General features: G+C 41.3%; 1 protein-coding gene across 4 annotated transcripts in view; it reads right to left on the bottom strand.

The window, feature by feature from the left end:
- slc13a1 (solute carrier family 13 member 1) overlaps positions 1 to 23,261 on the bottom strand; it is a 44,339-nt gene that overhangs the window by 10,167 nt on the left and 10,911 nt on the right. For 3 of the 4 annotated variants that reach the window (XM_015965636.2, XM_054746511.1, XM_054746512.2), the window contains 8 exons: positions 22,794 to 22,922; positions 22,574 to 22,710; positions 18,215 to 18,381; positions 16,467 to 16,506; positions 16,252 to 16,330; positions 9,223 to 9,380; positions 8,209 to 8,328; positions 5,338 to 5,436 (listed from right to left, as the gene is read on the bottom strand). In XM_015965636.2, the coding sequence (XP_015821122.1) occupies positions 5,338 to 5,436; positions 8,209 to 8,328; positions 9,223 to 9,380; positions 16,252 to 16,330; positions 16,467 to 16,506; positions 18,215 to 18,381; positions 22,574 to 22,710; positions 22,794 to 22,922 (929 nt within the window). The remainder of the gene's footprint in view (positions 1 to 5,337; positions 5,437 to 8,208; positions 8,329 to 9,222; positions 9,381 to 16,251; positions 16,331 to 16,466; positions 16,507 to 18,214; positions 18,382 to 22,573; positions 22,711 to 22,793; positions 22,923 to 23,261) is intronic. The other variant, XM_054746513.1, reaches the window with a different exon arrangement.

The following is a 23,261-nucleotide window of genomic DNA, read 5'->3' on the forward strand; positions in this document are numbered from 1 at the left end:
GTTGATAATCTGTGTTTGCGTTATATTTATGTAAATAAATGTTATGTTAAAATTTACATCCCGTAGATTCGCCTTCCGAGGCACAACTGAAGTATCACCTCCCCGCTCCCACGCCCACAACATGCACCAATAAGGTGTCAGAATCGAGCAGCTGTGAACTATTCCAAAAATAAAACAGGAAAGACGAAATAACAACCAGAGAACATGTGTCCAAGTAAGGTTTGGGATCAAAAGATCCCCATTTGGTACGATCCAGGCTGTCTAGGGGAACTGGGGTAACAATTGAGGACACATGCGCTCAGACGAGAGAGATTTTTATTCGGTCAACAACAACAATTGATCAAGTTTACATAAAAGTAATCAAGCAACTGAAAGAGGAATAGGTTGAAGCTTATAATTAGCCTATCCTTAACTCACACAGAGATAATCAAATCCTTAACAGAGGGGGGAAAAAGTAGAGCTGATGGATAAGATGCATAACATTTTAAAGAAAAATCTATGATAAATCAAGAAATCAAATCAACACAAGGTTAGACATCAAACTAGGTTTCTATAACTTTGGAAGATGCAAATTTTTGAAATTTTCTTGAAAAATGACAAAGAATAACACATCTTCAGTTCATCATTAAGTCCATTCCATAACTTCACTCCCAAAACCAACACACATCTATACTTAGCATTAGTTCTCACTTTAGGTATTTCAAACATATAAGACCCCCTCAAATCATATTATCCATCTCTTAGTTTAAACATACTTAAAATACAAATTGGAACATTGTTTTTCACCACTCTATACATCATTTCTAAAGTTTTAAGATGTTTAACGTCCTTACATTTTAACGTAGATGATCCTACAACAAAAGTTTGGTCGCCTTGGCAAAAACCCGGGCATGGGAGGAGTTTGGTGAGACCATGGAGCAAGACTTCCGTACGCCTTCGAGGAGATTCTGCTCCACCATCCGGTGCCTCAGTGGGGGAAAGCAGTGCGCTACCAACACTATCTATAGTGTTTTTCTAAGTTTAGATTTCATATTATTAATACTCGCATATTGGAACCTTCTTTCCAAGTAACTATTTAACCAAAGTTTTACAACACCTCTTAAACCAAATCTTTCACAATTCTGTAACAGTAAAGAACGATCTATCGTATTGAAGGCTTTGCATAAATCAATGAACACACCTATTCCAATCTGTTTTTTATTCGCATCCGTTGCAATATTTTCAATAAATTCCATCACTGCTGGCAATGTTGAGCGATTTCTTCTGAACCCATACTGATGGTCATTCAATAAATCATAGTTTTCAATAAAAGAATTAACCCTTTGATGCATGAATTATGAAGTATTCAACTATGATTTTTTTAAACAATTTTTTTCATTCATCTTGAGGTGTGAATGAAACAAATTAACACATATTTTTGTAACATTTAATATTTTACAAATAATGTATTACATGTCCACCTCAGCAGACAGCGTGCATACTGAACATGAAATATGTTGGCTTGACTTACTGAAGTCAAAACGGAGGGGCTCAAATACAATTAACTCTTCAACTGCTGTGCTTAATAGCAATAAAAAATAAAAAATAAATAAATAAAATACAACAATTTTGAGTACCTGTCCACTATAGTGACCATTAAGCATCAAAGGGTTAAGTCTGTTTTCAAATAGTTTTTCAAGAATCTTTGAAAATGTAGGCAGCAAAGATACTGGTCAATAATTTGACACAACCTGTTCATCTCCATTTTTATATAATGGGATTACTTTGGCAATTTTCATTTTATCTGGAAAAATTACCGTTTGAAATGATTTGCTACAAATATAAGTTAATGGCTGAAGGATACTATAAAGAACTTCTTTAACTAATGACATATCAAGGCCGTCACAATCCATGGATTTTTTACTCTTAAATTTACTCACCACATCTTTAATATCACTCTCACATTGAGTTACATTTATAAGAAGTAGAATTTAAAAAGTTGTTGTCATGTCTTCCTGGTACAGAAATCTCTTTTGCCAAATTGGGACCTACATTAACAAAGTAATCATTAAATTCGTTGACTATACATTCAGTATTCTTAATCACTACATTACCTTCTTTTACAATACATGTTGGAAAACATATATTCTGATTTTATATTATCTTATTAAGTACCCTTCAGGCAGCCTTTACATTGTTTTTAGATTTTTGAAGCAGCTTTTCATAATACCTTTTCTTTTCAGATCGCAAATAGTTGTTAATTTGTTTCTATATTTCTTGTATTTGTCTTCATTTTCCTTAGTTCTATTTGTCAAAAAAAATCATATATAACTTGTTTTTCCTTTAACAGGCTCTTTCCAGACCTTTTGTCAACCATGGTTTTTTCTTTTTGAGATTTTCAGAAAACTTTTTTAGTGGACAATGGCTGTCATAGATTGACAAAAATATGTCTAGAAATGCATTAAATGCATCATTAGTGTCTGCCACGTAAACCCTTTTCCAGTGATAATTTTCTAATTCTCTTTTAAAAGCTGCAATGTGTTCTGGTGTTTTTATTCTACCAATGTAATCAATCTTTTCCTCTCGAATATTAAAATTGATTATTCATTTCAAGCACTGAAAAGACAGGCAAGTGATCACTGACATCCGTGACTAATAGTCCACTGTGTATTTTACCATCTATCTTATTAAAAAAAATGTTGTCAACCAAAGTGGCACTACCCATCTTTATTCTGCTGGGCGTTAGAATCAACGGATAGAACCCAAAACTAAACATTGTATCAGTAAATTCAGAAGTCTTATTGTGATCATTTGCCTTCAATAAATCAATATTAAAATCACCACAAGATAAAGTCGTCTTTTCTTTGTGTTTTTCCAGTATTACAGACATTTCTCTGATAAACTGCTCTATGCACGATGCAGGTGTACGATAAATACAGCTAACTAATATGTTTTTAGATCATTGAACTTGAATTTCGATAGTTACACATTCCATCTAGTTATCAACCACAGCAGTCATATTGTTAACAACTTTACATTTAAGACAAGTCTATCCTTCTCGTAACATTTGTAGCGTCACAAAGGGCCTCTAATTTGTGACAAGGGTCACATTTTCCCAGCTGGGTCCACTGTAACTTTGCCCCACAGATTAAACACGCAAGGAGCCATGATGTCTGCTGAAACTCATCATTATCTGCTGCTGTTCCGTCCCAGGATGAAGGACACTTCAAGTTCACAATAATAATTTTAAATAATAATTTTAATAAACTCTTTGACTTTATTACTGTTATTATAATCATCATAAATAATCACTTGATTCAGTAAATGTATTTTAATTACTGAAATTAATTATTATGCTTTGGGTATAATAATGATTATTGTGACTATGTGGGTTCATTAAACTAGAAGGTCATCCTCCATTTTATCCATCCAACGCAGAGGGCTTATCCAGGGTAAAAGTTAAACTGCCATCACATCTTTACTCATGACCAAGCTTTCTGAGGCTGAGAGTGGGCGCGTTCTGTGGTTTTGTTAAAACTAAATCTTCCGCAGCTGTGACTTCAGTTCTTGAACCATACGAGGAGACGAGGGAACGGCCGTCCGAATGTCCACTTGCTGTTCTGTCACGCCGATAGAATAGCTTCAAATAAACGTACCTGTAACCAGCTGGTGCAATACTCCTTCAGAGTTATTGATTTTGAGAGTTAAGACGCAAAACTCCTTCAGAGTTAAGCCAGACGCTCAACACCGTGTACCCTGCGACATCTCTGGACCAGAGGATCGGTTCTACTCGCAACTTCTCTACCGGACCGAGTACCCTGAGGCTGACAACATCCTCCTTGACCTCCGGATCCACACAGAGGGTCGTCTTGCTGGGTGAGGTAGCACACAAGATGGTGTTTGATGCTGTTCTTCTAAGAAACGACTCAGTTAGCTGCAAAACCATCATTTCCAACCCAGAACTCTGGGTTGGGTCTCTCGCTGAAAAAAACCTTCTGAGAACATTCACGCATCCAAAACTCTCATTTCATTTTAGCTTTCCATCCAGAAACAGGTAAAGCTTTTGATTCCAAGTTCAATATCAAAGCTGGTAAATTGTCATTTAAATTGTCATCCATGAATTGTCATTTTTAACTGTTGTTTCAAATTGTCAAGTTTAAAATTGTTAGTAATAAATTCTTAACTTTAAAATCTTGACTCTCTTCTTGAAATTAAACACAGAATGGTGTGTATTTCTGGTTATTGAAAAAGCAAAGATTCCTTTAACTCCTGATTAAATAAACTTTTGCTATTAAATTTAATTATCTTAAATTAAACATTAATCTTTGGATTAAAATTAGACCAAGCTCGTTGGCATATGAACTTCTATCGATTATATAAGTATCCTGGATATTTATACATGATATAAGCTTCATGTGCTAATTTGCTTGATCACTCTCAGAATCTAACAACTGATAGCAAACAGTGTTGATTCTAGTATGTAGTTTACACGCTACACATTTATTGATATAAATATAACACAAAACACAGATTATTGAAAAAAGGACACATCAGCAGCAACTTCAAACAAGTAACAACGACTAAACTTTCTCACTAACCAAATTAACACCAACACTTCAAAAGACCATCACATAACTTCCTCAACCAAGTGATGTCTTATTTAAAGCAAAGGGGCCCCAGGTTGAGACTGATCAGAGAGGTCTACTTGATAGCCTCTGCCTGTGTGGCAGTTTGTGAGGCCCTTTGGAGGCTGCTTTTAAATTGAAAAAGACTCATCTCCCACAATGTGTCTAAACCTCCTAATGTTGCGACCCCCCGAGCTGGGCCGTAACAAGAACCATTGCGGGCTGGGACAACTGGGTTGGAACCAATACCGGGAGAGACATGCAAATTTATAAGTCCATTTTTTCCCATTTAACCCAGTTTTATGAGCAGTTTAATCCTTTATAGGCAAGGCAGCTTTATTTATAGAGCACATTTCAAACACAGAGGCAATTCAATGTGCTTATAGGGCACTCATTGAAGTAGCCACATTTTTTAAATTTCAACCCCAGGGTGTTATCGTGGTATATAATCAAAGTGTATTTCTGTTGTTCCAATTTTCAAAAATATTTATTTTCATGCAGAAAATCTGAGAAAATCTGGTTCTGTAGACACACCAATATTTGGTTCTCTATGGCATCACACTGATCGGTGGAATGACGCAAACTGTGAATGGCTTGATCTTTGATAATTGTTTGTGTGAAATCTCCTAATTCTAAGAGTTTGTGAAAAGGCCCATCGACATCATTTATGATGTGAGTGGAAGTGCCTAAATATGGACGTTGGCCCTATAAAGGGTTAACTCCATCGAATTACCTCATGGCTCCCAGAGAGTTGTACTCTTCTTCAATAACTTTTTTTGCTGCCTTCTCTTTTTCTGACATCTTTCCGCCACATTGCCACAGGAACTTGAAGCTGTGTGTTAAAAAAATAAAACCAGATAAATATAAAAACATCAGACTGCAGCTAACTGAGTGCAGAAAACAGATTAAGAGTCAGAGTTCATGAATTTCACAACCTCAAGGAGGCTCAAGGAATAGCCTCTTGTTATTTGCTCTGGTTCTGCTTCTGCTGGCAGAAATGTTCTCTAGAGAGGCACGTCATCCACTGTCTGGAAACATTTCCTGTCAGCCTCAGGTCAGTTTCCATGCCAGACATATAGAAGATGCTCTCTATTACACACCAGTGTGAAGTAATGATAAATGACCTGCACTTGTATAGCGCCTGTCACAGTCACATACACAGTGGTGGTGAGCTACTATTTAGCTGCAGCTGTCCTTGGGCGCACTGACAGAGAAGAGGCTGCCGAGCACAGGCACCACCGGTCCCTCCGACCAGCACAGCAGGCAAGGTGGGATAAGTGTCTTGCCCTGGGAGCTGGAATCAATACTTTAACCTTGCGATTGTGGGACACACACACCAATGCACAGGGCTCTGCTAGCGGCTACTAAATGAAATAATTTGAAGAACTTGCCTTGCTTGGACTGATGCAGCATTTGGAGAAAACACATCAGCCTCTTCACTTAACTTTAAAAATAAACCTCCTGAAGTTCCTGACGCAGACATTTGGGAAACAAAGACACATGCTGCCGGGTGGCACCGGAAACTTTACAAAAGTGGAGGTAAGCTACATTTTTAACATTTATGTAACATCTGTGCATCGCTGAAGCACCAGGCAGAAAGACGTTTTACTCGTAGCAGAAGTTTATGAAAGTAGTCAGACGACCAGCTGGGAGAACGCTCCGTGTTCTCACTACTCTGTAAACAGTCACAAGCAACGTGTGTTAAAGTAACAGAAACTTTCTATAATCTCTATGGTGACTTTCTAAACTATTCTGTCGGTTTATTATATGTTTCTGAGACGAGTGACTGTCTAAACATCCCGTGTGTTACTATAATTCAGCAGTGAGGTGTGTTGAAGCTGTCATCAGCTGATCAGGTGCTAAGTGGGCAGATGTTTACTTCCAAATGCATCAGGGGCAACAAGGAAGAGAACATTGTTATCAAGCTGGAGATCACACCAGATTTGCTGCTGCAGGTGTGAATCTGCGGGTCTGCAGCATCCCCTTCTAGATGGGAAAGCGGGACTTCCCATGTAAGGAAGATCTGCTCACTTGTTCACCGCTCAGGCATCAGATCATTATTTCCTCGTCATAATCTTTTATCTTCCTATCATCCTCCAGTCATCCAACTGGAACCATTTAGTGTTCCTGATCATTTCATTAGTCCTGCTGTAACACTGGCTGCTGTTAAAAGTCAGTAAATTTAAGTCCTCCATCATTTTTGTGCATGTTTTAGTCTCATTTTTGAGGATTTTTATTTATAGAAATGCTTTTACTACAGTATGAGAAATAGAAATGTTAGTAAAAACACCCAATTATACAAAAGTGAAACTGGAAAAATTTAAATATGGTGAAAAATTCCATTTATTTCATTATTTTTGACTAGACAGAGACCATTTAAAGGCTCAGGAACACTTTGCAGATGTTTACTGTTTGCAATTAAACATTTTTGTTCATTTGTGTCTTACACAGTGACATTTGAATAATTAAAATGCATTTTTTATTTTAAATTTAAAGAGCTTGAATTTATAATAATAATACCCATGTCTGATATTTGATTCTTTGCCTCATTATTTTATTAAAAACTTGTTTTGATGGCACATTTTCCTGAACGATTAAACTGTTATCATTTTAGATTAATTATGTACAAAGCCTCTAATTACTTAGATGCTTTTTATATCAGGTCCCACCCCCTAGTTAAAAGACATCCAGCTTTAAAGTCACAAAAACTTTTACAAATTACAAACCACATTTCAAAGATTTTTTTTTAAATGTGAAATAATTTGGTTGAGATTTGACCGTTCTGTGGGAGCACCACATTAGGAGCTAACAGGCTTTGTGTTCTCTGTCCACACGTAGCCGGGGATCTGCCAAAACGTAGATATTTATCTACCTTTTGGTCTGTCATCCACACGAAAACGGAGTTTTTTCACACGAAAACGGATCTTTTTAAAAACTCCGGCCAAAGTGAAGATCTGCGTTTTCTCCGTTTTGGGTGTCTGCGTGTGGACGGACAAAAACGGAGTTTTAAGGTCCGCAACGTCACTTTCCGCGACAAAAAATGCTGACATCACGTGTCCGACCTGTGTTTACACTAGCCGACAGCATGGATGCCTTCAGAGCTGCGCTCTGTCACTACCCGATCCATCAATTGTCCAAGCGCTTTCTGCTTGTTTGTTTTTGCAAGCGGAATTACTGCTCCTTGCGGAAGACCACAGACGAAGGACGAGGTTAAGAACGGGGGAAGTACTGCCGCCTACAGGTCTGGCATGTCCTTAACAACATATTTATCCGGGTACGTGTGGACAGAGTTCTTTTTTAAAACGAGGTGGTGTGGATGCAAGTTTTTGGAGGGGCGGATATTCGTTTTTAAAAACCCCGGCTACGTGTGGACTAGGCCTGAGGCCCTCTGGTCTGACGCCTGACAGATGTGTTTCCTGATACCTGATGCTTATTCCAGTTCTGTCTCACATCTTAGATCAGCTCTATTTAAATGAACAAACACGAGCTTTACAATATCTGCTGAACATGAGGCAGAAGGTATTTGAAATGATGCAAAAATAAAAACAAAAAACTATTTAGAACGACACAGGTGATCAACACTGAGGACCTGATTGAAACTCACTCTGAGCCAATGAACAGCCAGTACAACCAGATCCACGTCAGCAGGAGCATCATAACGCTGATGGGAAGGCACAGCAAGAGCCAGTTCCCAAAGTTGATATCATTGCAGTCTGGGTAAATTCTGAAAGTAAAGACATGATGAGACTCTTTTAACGATCAATTTCTTGTCATTGTTGATAAAGCAGACTGTACTTCATGCAGAACCTGTGATTCTTCAGTGTTTGCAGCAATGTGTTGTTGTGAAGAGTTCAGTCTATCTTTAATTTTCTGTGCTCAGTGATACAGCTCTGGCACTTTTTTAATAATAATTTATCTGTCAGAATTCAACGTGTCATGTTAAAAAGACGGAACCTCTACTCCTCTCACAAAACGCCCAGGTGTGACTCAAGGATCGTCTTGCTCCACTCCTGTTTTCTATTTTCATAAATTAATTAGAAATGAATTAAATTCAGCCAAAAGACATTCATATGCTGATGATAGAGTTGTTCACATGACCTCTTTACATCAGGTATGAGAGCCTCCAAAAGATGCCTTTAACACTCAACAGAAATCTCAGTTGCAACTAAAATTCACTGGAAGCTCAAGGAAAGCTAAATTTGTGACCTTTTCTCGCCTGTGACCTGAAACAGTCAGTCCCTTTATTAGAACATTAGAAGGTACCTATTATTATTATTATTCAGGAAATTTAGAGCTGCCAACATATTGATACATGTCTAACCTTCTCAGTGGCCTTGTGGTGTGGAGTTTCCGCCCTGGGACTGGGAGATCGGGGGTCAAATCACGGTCGAGTCATACCAAAGACTTTAACAATGGGACCCAATGCCTCCCTGCTTGACACTCAGCTTTAAGGGGCTGGATTGGGGGGTTAAACCACAAAATAGTTCCCGAGCGCAGCCACAGCTGCAGCTCACCGCTGCAGCTCACCGCTTCCCATGGGGAGGGGTCAAATGTGGAGATGAATTTCACCAGTGTGTGATGAATTAATTGGACTAATGTACTCTGTCTAGTCACCTACTGATTGAGATACTCAGAGAAGATGAGGTTGGGGGATGTTCCTGGCAGTGTTGTGATGCCGCCAATGCTGGATGAGTAGGCGATACCGATGCACATGGCTTTGCATAACATCCGGTCCTTGTGATTACTGCTGGCTTCCACAGATGCACATACTGCAGCCTTTTTGAAAAGACACATACAGAAAATATTCATTGAGGAGAAGCATGAAGAGGAAAAAATTCATACAAAAAAAAAAAACTGTCACTGCCGTAGTATTCACAGAGCTCCAGAGGATCCTGGCTCAGTATGAGCAGCCATCCACTGTGACTCACTGGGGATGGAGAAGACAGCGCACACACACACACACACACACACACACACACACACACACACACACACACACACACACACACACACACACACACACACACACACACACACACACACACACACACACCAACATATATACCAAGAAGTGTTTCTATGGTTACATTGTGATTTCTTAGTAAATATTCTAATTAGGGAGAGATAAACTTTGTTGCATTTATCCTAGTGAATCTATAATTAAACGGGTAAACCAGGAGTAGCACATTCAATGTCAAAGAGAATAAAGTGTTATTATCAGGAGAAGGAGAATGTTTGTGGTTAGCAGCAGTGTGCTAGCCAAAGGCCCCCTCCATGAGAGCACCACAGCTCAGCAGAACATCATTGTAGCTAATTCTGGGGAGGAAAATACTTAGAGAAAAAATAAAGTCAACAGCTGAAAAAGCTGGAAATAATGCAGTTAAAGAGCAAATTGTGGAAGAAAGTTGTAAAGGGTGGAAAGCGGTCAGTGTGTCCTCCAGCAGTCTAAGCCTTTAGCAGCATAACTACAGAGATTACTCTGGATAACCTAGCCTTTTAGATGGAGGCATGTTGGAGGTAGGGCAAGGGAGAGCCGTCTTTACCGACTGTACACTCCACCTCCACAAGGTATCTGCCTCATGGACTAAAGCTGAAAGCTGATTCCACAGGAGAGGAGCCCGATAGCGAAAAGATCTGCCTCCCATCCTATTTTTAGATATTCTGGGAACCACCAGTAAACCTGCAGTCTGAGTGCTCGGTTAGGCACATATGGAACAATCAGGTCACTGATGTATGATGGAGCTTGATTATTAAGAGCTTTATATGTGAGAAGGAGGATCTTAAAATCTACCGTATTTTCACGACCATAAGGCGCACCTAAAAGTCTTAAATTTTCTCCAAAATGTACGCCGCGCCCTATGGTGCAGTGCGCCTATTGTGTTGTTGTGAGACGCAAACGTAGGTAGAAGACAAGGGGCGTGGCGTGAACGTGCGGACGTGAGCGAAGACAGACCTGTGGATCTGCCACGTCGTCATCAACATCCTCGCTATTTGCCTCAGACTCCGGCTGTGAGTCTCCGTCTACTTCCTCTGCTTCCAGTTCAAAAAACAGCCGTACTATCTGAACTGCCTGGTGGACATCCTTCTCATCATCCTTTATTAAAGCCTAATCAAATCCTACTAAACTGCAGCGACAATATATCTGTCCGGGTCGCTCCAAAATATGAAGTTTACCGTCAATATCTGTCTAATTGTTTGTTGTTACTCCGTTCGCGCTACTCCTTTACCCGCGAAGCAGCTCCTTTTTGCGCACGTCTCGTTACTCGTGCGGCCTTCCTCTCTCTCTCAGCTACATAATGATGTTTTTTATCAGCTGAATATGTGAGACTTCCACCAACAGCAAAAGGATCTCATGTTTTTGTGGGGTTTTTTTTACATTCACAAACACATTCCTTCTCACGGATTACTAAACTGCTGTTTTGACAAGTTAGATTGTCTAAAAATAGGTTGTTTTTTAGTTTAGTATAACTCCGCTTTTACGTTGCCTATTAACAAAATTTAAAAACTGGGGTGTAGTTTATAATCTCCTTTCTAAAGGTGAATTGAAACCGAAACTCAGGGAGGCGGAGTCTTGCTGCTACAGCGTCCCAAATCAGACCTGTTCAAAAGACGCGGATACGCGAAATGGACCCCAGAGGGTTAATAAAACACAATTCAAATCACACTATTTTCTTAGGCCTAGTAATAACACACATATGATTTTGTTCATGTGGAAAGTTTATATGGTTAAATCCACCAACTAAACACATTCTGAACTTCAACACAGTGCATCAGCGCTTGAAGCGGTGCTGCGAGCAGCTGCGACCCAAAAAGTACCAGAACCGCTCACTGCGCATGCGCAATCATGCATCAACACTGCTCGCCCGCTATTTCCCTAATAACACACGCTGTTCATTTTGATTTCTACACTTTTTTTTACTCACAAAGCATGCTTGTCATGTTCATGTCAAATTAAACTGATCACAAAACACAGATTTACTTTCTTTATTTCGTTTTCCTCATCCAACCCCCATAAATCCCTGTGTGTCCTCCTGCAGCACTCCCGATGTACGCCCGGCTTTAGTAGGAGGGAGACCCGCGATTATCGCTTTGTTGCGCATGTCTCATTGAAAATGAATGGAGGAGAGGTGAAGTTGCCTCCCATGTGTCGAGAGCCCATTAGAAGAGCACGAGCCGTCAGCGCACGCAATGAGGAAGTGCACGTGCGCTCTAAACCAGGTCTGAACCAGGACTAGACCAGTAAAGTGAAACATGCTTTTGGCTGTTTATAATTTTCACAATGTCTGGTTTGCACTGATATGTTCCGAGTCCCGAGCCTGCACAGATGTTTTACCGGTACGTTTTACCGTGCCCGCACCCTATAACCCCGTGCGCCTTTTATATGTGTTCAATACCAAAAAGACACCCATAACTGAAGCTGCGCCCTATAACATGGTGCGCACTATGGTTGTGAAAATACGGTATGCAGATTTTAACAGACAGCCAATGTAGGGAAGCTAAGACAGGAGAGATATGAGCTCTTTTTTTCATTCTCATCAGAACTCTAGCTGCAGCATTTTGGACAAGCTGAAGACTTTTTACTACATTCTGTGGACTTCCTGAGAGTAATGAATTACAGTAATCCAGTCTTGCTGTAATGAATGCATGAACTAGTTTTTCAGCATCACTCCTGGAAAGGATGCTTCTAATCTTAGCAATATTCCGAAGGTGGAAAAAGGAAATCCTACAAACCAGTTTAAGGTGGGATTTGAATGACATGTCCTGGTCAAAGATAACACCAAGGTTCCTTACTTTGTTCTCGGAGACAAATTTAATGCCATTCAGGTCAGGTGACTGACTAAGCAATTTCCTTTTCTGAATTTCGGGTCCAAAGATAAGAACTTCAGTCTTGTCTTGATTTAAAAGCAGAAATTTTTCAATCGTCCAATTTTTTATGTCTTCAAGACAAGCCTGTAATCTAACCCCAAAATTCCACTACCTCCGCTCCGCTCCGTCCCCGCCCCCGCCTTCCGCAGCCGCTCGCTTCCGAACTCAATTTTTACTGGTACCCGCTCTACAACGGCTCCGCTCCGGTGTGGAGACCTGAGGTGCGCAAACAGGCATGCGCGGGATTTTCGAGATCTTGAGATACAGTCCGAGCAATAAACGCGGAAGTTAGATCCAAACACCCATTGTGTGGGAGAAGCATCGAAATGAACTGTTTAATCTGCCCATCATTTGTGTTGAGAGATCAGCAGTGTTTGGATCAACAAAGTGTGACTACTTTAATAGTAGAAACTGTATTTATGGCTTATTTTTGTGCATTTAAAGTTCAGCCACCATTGATAGTTGTTAAAAGTTGTTAAACCTGTGCATATGAAACAAAAAAAACGCTTTTTGTTTATCGATTTATTGTGAAATAACGGAAGTTGTGCTTGCTCCCTTTCCTGTTGGGCGGTTGTGATTTCTGTCCATTGACTGCGGAGGTGCTCTGGCATCCGGCAAAAATAGAATCGATCCTATTTTTGCTGGATGGCGGAACAGCGGGCGGTGCACTGCGCCGCACGGCCACAGTAGTGGAACAGCTCTGATTGACTACAACTGGACCAATTTTGCTGTGGAGTTCGTGCCGGAGCGGAGCGGAGACAGTGGAATTTTGGGGTAACTAACCTATTAGGTTCATCAGGGTTAATGGATAAATATAACTGAGTATCGTCAGCATAACAGTGGAAGTTTATCCCATGCTGTCTAACGATTTTACCAATTGAAAGCTTATATACAGTAAAAAGAATTGGTCCAAGCACTGAACCCTGTGGTACTCCACAAGTAACCCTGGAGTATTAAGAATATTTGTCATGTACATTTACAAAATGAAATCTATCAGACAGGTAGGATTTAAACCAGCCTAGTGCTGTTCCTTTGATCCCTACAACATGTTCAAGCCTTTCCAAAAGAAAATTGTGATCAACTGTGTCAAAGCAGCACTGAGATCTAACAAGACTAGAACAGACACAAGATTCTTATCTGAGGCTATGAGAATATCATTTGTAACTTTCGTTAATGCAGGTTCAGTGCTGGGATACTCTCTAAAACCAGACTGAAATTCCTCAAACAGATCATTAGTGTTTAAATGCACACATACTTGGATGGCCACTATTTTCTCCAGGACTTTGGATAAAAATTGAAGGTTAGATATTGGTCTATAATTCATTGGATCATCTGGATCCAGACAAGGCTTCTTAAGTAAAGGTTTGATTACAGCAACCTTAAAATCCTGTGGTACGTATCCATTTACTAAAGATAGATTGATTATATCTAGACTGGAGCAGTAACCAAATGAAATGCATCTTTAAATAATTTGGTTGGGATTGGATCTAAAATACAAAGCTAATTTTAGATTAAGCTAATATTTTGATAACTCTAAAAGACTATAGCGAAATTTACTTTCATGTCTCGAGAACTCAGTTATAAAAAACTCAAAGGTTATCAGAAAGTGGTCCGAGAGGACTGGATTGTGTGGAAAGGTCGTTATTTCCTCACACTCTATGCCATAAGTAAGCTCAAGGTCTAATGTATGATGTCAGAAGTGGGTGGAGCTATGTATTCTTTGGGTAAAACAAATTGAGACTAAGATATTACTAAAGGCTACATTGAGGCAATCATTTTCAGTGTCAAGCTTCTGAGGGTCACCGTTTATCATTTGCTTATATTTTACATTTCCTTTAGAAATTCAAACATATTTTCTCCAAAAACTGTTGATTTTTGGACTACAGGACTACAACTGCTAAGACTACGACCGCAAATTTGTTCTGACCAATCAAAATCATAACATGATAACGTCACTTCCGTAAGCTTCATGTTCAACCAATCAACTACTTTGACGTCATCGGCAGTCGAAGGACCCCGAGCCGATCCTGCACCTGAGCAGATCCTGTACCGACACCGGCAGCCCACGCAGCAGACAGGCGCTGTGGCGATCAGAGATGTAACGGGTTCTTAACCTCTAACAGGAAGCCCGTTAAACATCAAGAGTTTTCCATGGCTTGTGATGCCCAAGCGACATCACGTGACATGCAGATCTATTGGCGTAAAGTCAAAGGACATTCACGTGCACCTGGAATTGATAAGGATCTGAACGACCTTGCAGACTCTCTTGCCAAACAAGGTGCTGCTGTTGGTACGCTACAGTCCTTCAACCCCTTGTGGCTCCCTGACGATGTGTCTTATTGGTCAGACCCACCCCGCGTGTGTGTCGTGACTCGAGCTCAGGCTGCTAAAGCGTCCACCCCTCGACCATCTGATGGATTCGACTTTGTTGTGGTCGTGCTGTGGGCTTCCATAGTTATATGAGTGAGTTCATGACAGTTAACGGTGAGTAACTCCACTAACTGTTATGTTTGATCCAAATTCCATTTTCTTTTATTTTTCAATTCCTAGTGATTTTGATCATTTTTGCTATTTTGATAAATTTTATGACTGATTAAAGTTCATTTTATGCTTCAGTTTTATCTACTAGTCACTGATTCCTACTGTGGTACGTTCACATGTAGGTTTGATTACTAACAACACTGATTTACACTAACAACAGTGATTTACATTCCTTGCTTCCGTTCAGCTGATGGGTACCGGCAGTCCAAGCAGAATGTGGTTTGGGTGGTCATGGAGGCAAAAACCCGGGCATGAAAGGAGTTTGGTAAAACCATGGAGCATCACTTCTGTATGGCTTCAAAGAGATTCTGGTCCACCAACCAGAGTCTCATGAGGAGAAAGCAGTGTGTTACCAACACTGCGTACAGTGTTGTGCGTCTGACCTCCACTCGGGATGTTGTGGATCAATGTCCGGTAACTTTGGGTTGAACTCTCCAATCTCTGAGGCCGAGGTCACTGAGGTGGTCAAAAAGCTCCTCGGTGGCATGGTCCCCGGGGTGAATGAGATCTGCACAGAGTTGCTTAAGGCTCTGGATGTTGTAGGGCTGTCTTGGTTGACATACATCTGCAATATCGTGTGGACATCAAGGACAGTTCCACTTGATTTGCAGACCGAGGTGGTGGTTCCCCTGTTTAAAAAGGAGGACCGTAGGGTGTGTTCCAGCTACAGAGAGATCACACTTCTGAGTCTCCCTGGTAAGGTCTAAAGGGTGGCTGGGCTCTCCCTTAGAGATAGGGTGAGAAGCTTGGTCATCTGGGAGGGGTTCAGAGTAGATCCGCTGCTCCTCCACATTGAGAGGAGCCAGTTGAAGTGGCTCGGGCATCTGGTCAGGATGCTTCTTGGACGCCTCCCTGGTAAGGTTTTCCAGGCACGTCCAAGCGGAAGAAGACTTAAAGGAAGACCCTGGACATGCTGGAGGGACTATGTCTCTTGGCTGGCCAGGGAACTCCTTGGGATTCCCCTGGAGGAGCTGGCCCTAGTAGCTGGGGAGAGGGAAGCCTGGGCCTTTCTGCTTAGGTTGCTGCTCCGTGGCCACAAATGGATGGATGGATGGATGGATGGATGGATGGAAAGTGATTTAAAAAACACTGATATTGTCATTTGCAGTGGGGACAAAAGAAGTTTGCTACATTACCAGCATTATTAACACAAGTGTTGGCAGAAGTGACAAAATCATTCACAGTGTGATGTGTAACAGGGTTGGCAGTAGCAGTGGTCAGAGTGTGTTTAGGTTTGTACCTGAGCATCAGATTGTGACACTGTGTGAATCTCAACATGAATGAAGGTTTCATTTGGAGCATCGGGTATCTTCTCATCACTGAGAAACAGAATAATTAGACTTTACACAATTCTATAATCAGAATAAACAAAAAGACAAGGAGAATAGCTGCTGAGATCAATAAAGAGTGAAACTGGAGCAGAAAAGGTTGTAAAAATCAGAATGCTTCACATACCAGACAGGTTCTTTCATCCTCTCAGGACACACGCCACTTTCTGGAAAAGTAACATTGATCAACATAAATACAGCTGTGTGTATGTTTCTATGCTGATGAGTAATCCTTACTGTAGTGAAGAGAAACTAATCATAACTTACTTTGATAAAGTAAACAGCCCTTTAATGTTGGGTGAGTGTATCAGATGTCTTTCTATATGACGCTTTACCCCGTGTACTACGCAGCTCGCGCAGGACCACATTTGTTCAATTTTTGTTTTAAGATCAGATCAAATAAAACTTTACTATCTATACTCATGGAAATTTCCTTGCTGTACCGTTGCCACGGTAATAAAAACATTTAAAAGATGAAAACAGACTTCTTCTTAACATTGTAAGAATTTAATATACATATTATTTAATGAACCATAAGACATGAGATTCCATTGTAAATATGAAACCAGTCTTATGGATCTTTGGGTACTTTTAACTTTGCAGCAGGTGGAACAGCAACAGATTTGATCCAGCTTGTCGTTGGTTCTTTTGGCTGAAGACGAAAGTTACGGATTGGCCACTCCGACAACTTCTCTAGAACGCTTTGAACTGGTGTTAAAGATGACGTGGGCATAGTTTTGTACTTCGGATGTTTTGATTTATGGTCGAATGAAAAGATGACAGATTTACGAAGCACCACCAAAACCACGCCTCCGTCAGATCTGGCAGATTCTGAATGGATCAGTAAAAGCAATGTGTCATGTCTTAACACTACGTGTGATCAGTCTCTAGTGGAAACATTTAAAGTTATGTTACTTATTATATTCTGCAGGATTATAATATCAAGTAATTAATATTTTCATTTCACAGATTGGTCACATTTTATTATTGACTAACACTTTGATTAGCTTATTAAAAATAGAGTTCTTTGATTTATTAAAAAGAAAGAGTCCTTTGTCCTCATTCTTCTCTAGGGCTGGAAAAGAAAACAGTTTAGAAGCAGATGCATGAGACCTTGAACAATATCTCATGCAGATTAGGTCTTGCTGAGGAGAGGGGGGGGAATGACTTTTAGGTGGAAAACAGTCATTTCATTCCGTTACACCATCATGATGGCTTCAGTTCAAACAAACCCTCTGATGATGTGAAGCTGTTGGTAGGCATCCTACAGCAGGAAGCCAGTACTTTATTTCTCAGGTTTTCCATGGTGATGAGTGACAATACTGACGTCAACAGACGACATTTGGTCTAGTTGATTTTGTTTGAGACCCTGTTGGGTTTCTAATGAAAGCCACAGGAATCCTCAGCTTAATCGAAGATTATATTAAAGAGGAACCGTGTCAGGCCAATTATTGCATTGAAGACTTTTACAAAACTCAACTTTAATCAAGACTTCCCATTGAAATCTTTGTTGTCTTAGTAAATGTTTGTGTGCTTCAACACTGGTTTTAATGTCATAGCTCTCTGTTTCAATCACAGTTTCTGTCAAATTTCAGAGTTTGTTCTGTAACAAATGACTTTACAGGAGTTTTAACACAAACAAAAGAGTTTCTTTTACTCCTTTACTTCTTTACAGATTACAGGGTATATTCATGAGCTCGTGGTGCTACTGGTGACCAAATGAGTCTCCTCTGAGAAGGAGCTAGCCAAGGAGGTTCAGGCAAGATTCCTCCAGGAAAGAATATTCCAGGCATATCCCACTGGCAGGACATGCTGGAGGGATTATTTTTCTACACTCTAGGCTGGGTTGACCAATATGTAAAGTTATCAATCTACCTTCTAACTGTAAGTTAGGGTTATCTTTGCCAGAACATCCAGATTTCTTTGCTTTCAGGATCTGCTGAAGGACAGCTTCCACGATTGGCATCACCATGGTAACAGCTGAGGTGTTTTGGACCCACATGGAGAGGAAGGAACAGCCGGACATGAAGCCCAACATAAGCCTGGAAGCAGGAAAAATATGGAAACGTGAACAGAGTGCAAACATAGATGTTCATGTTTGTGTGTGAGTACCGTAAATCCTCTAATATTGGCCTACATTAGCCGGTCTCGCTATTGGCGGGGGTAAATAAAGGCCGTTCTGTCATGACTCTCAGGGTGCCTCCCTCCTCTGCCTTAGCTGCCTCCTCAATCAAGCCCTCAGCCACTTAATTATCATCACCTGTGCCATGTCATCAGCACATGTCACACACTTGCCTCCTCTGCTATATTACACCCAGCCTGCTCTCCAACCCGTGCCAGATTGTTGAATGCCACAGCTAGTAAATTCTCCAGCCTTCCATCCATTCATCGTCTGTCTCGTGTGTCTCGACCTGGTCTCCTGGATTCTCGCCTTGCCTCGCCCCTGCTTTGGACCCCTGCCTCGTTCCCTACCACACTATTGGATATGCCAGATTATCAACATTGAATCTGTCCGCTGACTTTGAGCTCTCGCCTGTCTCCTCGGGTCTCTTGCCATCATCTCTGGTTCTGACCCACACTCACACCTGACCACGTCTCAGCCTTCTCCCTGGTTCTGACCACACTGGCGCCTCACTACAACCCAGCTATCTCTCTCTGCAGTGTTGGTGACAAACTGCTGAATTGTTTTAATGAACATTTTAAACGTCTTGCTGTGTTCAGTGTCCTCACGGGTCTTACATCCAAGCTCAGGTCATTAGAGAATAATCTGGCCACATCATCGACCCGACACGGACACAGGACTGGCGTTCAGGAGTCAAAACCACCATTTACGGACTCGAAACAAAGGTAAACAAAATCCTGGGTCTGCTACTTACCACGGATGGAACTAGCCGCTTATTAAACACTCCCACCACTTCCTGTCCTCCGGTTCAGTTCTGGGTCTCTGTGGTTCCCGAACCCCGACTAGTTCCGCTGGAAGTCTTCAAGGGTGAGCCAAAACTGTGTCGTCCTTTTCTCACTCAGTGTGAAATACACTTTGAATTACAACCATCCTCATTTCCTACTGAATGGTCCAGAGTGGCATATGTGATATCATTGTTATCAGGACAGAAAAACCAGAAAAGTCACTGAATATATCGTTGATTTTCATGCCATAGCTGCTGACGGTGACTGGAATGAACCTGCATTAATGGACATGTTTTACCAAGGTCTGTCTGACAGAATTAAAGACGAACTCGCCACTCTGGAGTTCCCTGGAACCCTGGAGGGACTGGAGGATCTCGCCACAGACATTGACCTCAGGCTCGTGGAAAGGAGAGGAACAACTAGAGGATCCACTCGTGCTTCTGACCCTGGTCCTTCTCTATATGGGCGGGCTGTTTCAGGAACCAGAACATTTGTGAGTAACCCCTTCTCATCCAAACCTGATGAGGAAGAACCAATGCAGCTTGAAAAAAATAAAACTAACTGATCAGGAGAGAGAGATAAGAAGATTGCAGCATTTGTGCTTTTATTATGGAAACCAAGGCCACAGTGTCCACACTTGTCTGTCAAAAAGACAAGGCCCAGTAGAAGTTAGGAGGTCTCTACTGGGCCATATCATCCCTAGAACTCCTTTATGTCCTTTCACCAATGCTGTGTTCTCTCACTCAAACCAGGAACATCAATGTCCTGTCTTCATTAATTCAGGGGCAGACACAGAATTTATGGACATTGATTTTTGCCAAGTCTATTGGGTTGAGTTTCCACCCCATATCCAAAACACATGAATACATCATGTCACCCATGAAACAGAACCAGTGAGCATGAGACTAGGAGGCAACCATATTGAAAACCTTCACTTCCTGCTCATCAATTCCCCCGATATCCGGATCATTTTGGGGATTTCCTAGCTCTGAACCCAAAACCCACACCTCGACTGGTGTAAAGGGGGGATTTTAAGTTGGTTTGACCAATGTCTGTCTAAATGTTTGTCTAATGCATCATCATGTACTCTATCTACACAAGACTTCCAAGAAACCTATCTTGACATCTCCAAAGTTCCCCCAGATTATCACGACCTGAAGATGGCTTTCAGTAAACACCGAGCCACCATGCTGCCTCCCCATTGCCCATATTACTGTGCCATTGATCTCCTCCCAGGTACCACTCCCCCATATGTTTTCCCTCTCTGTCACTGAACACACGGCCATGCAGAAATATATCAAAGAGTCCCTTCAAGCAGGCATCATTCGACCCTCATCTCCAGCTGGAGCAGGTTTTTTCTTTGTTGGGAAAAAGGATGGGTCTCTGCCACCCTGCATTGATTATAGAGAACTCAAAAACACTACTGTAAAGTATTGCTACCCACTTCCCCTTATAAACACTGCTCTTGACTCCATCCAGGGGTTGCAAGTGTTTATCAAACTCGATCTCCGCAATGCCTACCATCTGGTCTGTATAAGCAAAGGAGACGAGTGAAAGACCATATTTAACACTCCCACAGGTCACTACGAATATCTAGTTATGCCCTTTGGACTTTCCAAAGCCCCTGCTGTTTTTCAGGCTCTGGTGAACAACGTATTAAGAGACACGGTGGGGAAACATGTTTTTGTCTACCTGGGTGACGTTCTTATTTTTTCCCCAGACTTGGAATCGCACAAAAAACACGTCAGAGTTGCATCCTCAGGCTACTACAGAACAACCTGTTTATCAAAGCAGAGAAATGTGAATTTCATCGTTCGTCTATTTCCTTTTCATGGGTTTATCATTTCTCCCAACCAGATCCCCATGGACCCGGCTGAAGTGTCTGCAGTCCTAGACTGGCCCACACCCACTGACCGTAAATAGCTACAACGATTCTTGGAGTTCGCCAACTTCTATCGACGCTTCATTAAAGGCTACAGCAAGATAGCAGCCCCTCTCCATGCCCTCACATCCTGTAAGGCTGGTTTCCAGTGGAATGATCAAGCTAATGTCTTGTTTCTGAAACTCAAGGAACTGTTCACGTTAGCCCCAGTTCTCCGTTCCCCAGACGTCACACAACAGTTCATTGTGGAAGTGGATGCCTCAGCCGTTGGAGTGGGCGCTGTCCTCATTCAGAGGGGTCCAGACAATAAGGTCCATCCCTGTGCCTTTGCTCCAAAGATGCTCTCCCCTGCTGAACGTAATTATGATGTCGGGGACAGGGAACTCCTGGCAGTCAAACTGGCTCTGGAGGAATTGAGACACTGGTTGGAGGAGACAGTCACCCTTTTTTTGGTGTGGACAGACCATGAAAAGTTGGAGTACATCAAATCAGCCAAGAGACTCATTCCCCAACAAACAAGGTGGGCTCTGTTTTTCAGCAGATTTAATTTTACCCTGTCTTACAGACCTGGATAAAAGAATGTCAAACCAGACGCCCTGTCTAGAAACACGGAGCCACAGACACCAGAACCGTCCTCACTCCCTGACGCCCACATGCTACCTCAGAGCGTTCTTCTAGGAGTATCAAGACTGGAACTGGAAGGGAAACTCAAGGAGGCTTGTCAGACGGAATAGTGGATCATAATCTCCGGCTGCAAGATGAGCAGAAACAGAACAGAAAATGCTGAAGTTCCCAGTGATGACTTCATCACAGGTAAGGGTTTACCAAAGTTTTTTTATGGTGTTTTATTGAACAGCTTAGAAATGCAGCTACAAAATCTGCAGATAAACAGTTTGATACTGTTCTCACGTGTCCTCACCGCAAATAGCTTGTAGAGTGCGAATGTTTTAAGCAGTTAGCTCAGTGTTGTAACGTGGAACTGTGGAGGATCAGGATTAAACAGTTGGAGAATTATATTTTTACTTCAAACCAAACAAGACACGAACGGTAAAACTTTGGAGCGGTAAGGTGTCTGTTGCCTTTTGTTGTGAATCAATGATCTAATTATCACCAAGTTTTTACAATGCATTACCAGCATGTTTGCTACGTTTGTTACCATACTGGGATTTAGCCTGAAACAACGGTGTTTGTTGTAAATGTTCTATACGCATTCGTACGTATAATGTTAACTGTACATTTTCAACAAACGAACCTGGTTTTATAGGTTCAAATAGACACAAAATCTTATTTTTGCCCAAATTGCAATTGAGGTCTATCTCTTATTCTGGCATCCTTCCAATAAAGGCCTGAACCAGGATGCTCTTGAGTAAATAATAGCCCATATTCGAGGATTTACGGTAAGTCAGGCCCACTCTCTCCTCATGAAGAAGATGAGAGGTTCTCACCAGGCCGGGTTCACTCCCACTATTGTGACAAGCCTCAGGGCGATCCTGCGATGGAGACCCCACTTCTCGATAGATGTACCAAGACAGATAACCCCCACTAACAGGAAGTGAAAGTTGTTGAAATATGCCCTTGCCACCTGAAAGATGAGTTTTAGAAAAATAAACAAAGTTGTTAGTTTGGTTTTTAGCACAGAAATAAAACAAAACATGCCTGACTTACATTTGAGGACTTCATAATTCCAAGGATGGGGAAGAGAATGGCGGGGAGCATGGCCGTCATCGACAGTGGGATGACCTCTGTAACCCAGTACACGGCCATCAGAAGCATCACAAAAGCACATCCTGCCTCCTAAATGACAAAAAGAGTTCATGGAAAAGAAACCCGTTTCAGCACAAACCAAACTGAATGAAACGTGTGAAGTAACTTGGTCTCTGATGGACCCACGAGGTTACAGGGAGGATTTTTAATCTCTGAGTTGTCCTTACCATTTATTCTTCTTTCACATTTCCTTCTGTCTAAACAAGATGATCTGTTTCATTATAGCCTGTTCTTTTTATTGTGTTCAAAAGCCTGCTCAAGCTGTAATCTGTTGTATTATTTCTGTCTCTATTTGAGGGAAATGAAGGTTTTGGTTTTAAAGAGCTTCTTTGAGCTTCTTTTTTTTGCATCCTCTTTCCAGGTCTATTC

This window comes from Nothobranchius furzeri, chromosome 14 (assembly GCF_043380555.1).
Source record: "Nothobranchius furzeri strain GRZ-AD chromosome 14, NfurGRZ-RIMD1, whole genome shotgun sequence".
NCBI lineage: Eukaryota > Metazoa > Chordata > Actinopteri > Cyprinodontiformes > Nothobranchiidae > Nothobranchius > Nothobranchius furzeri.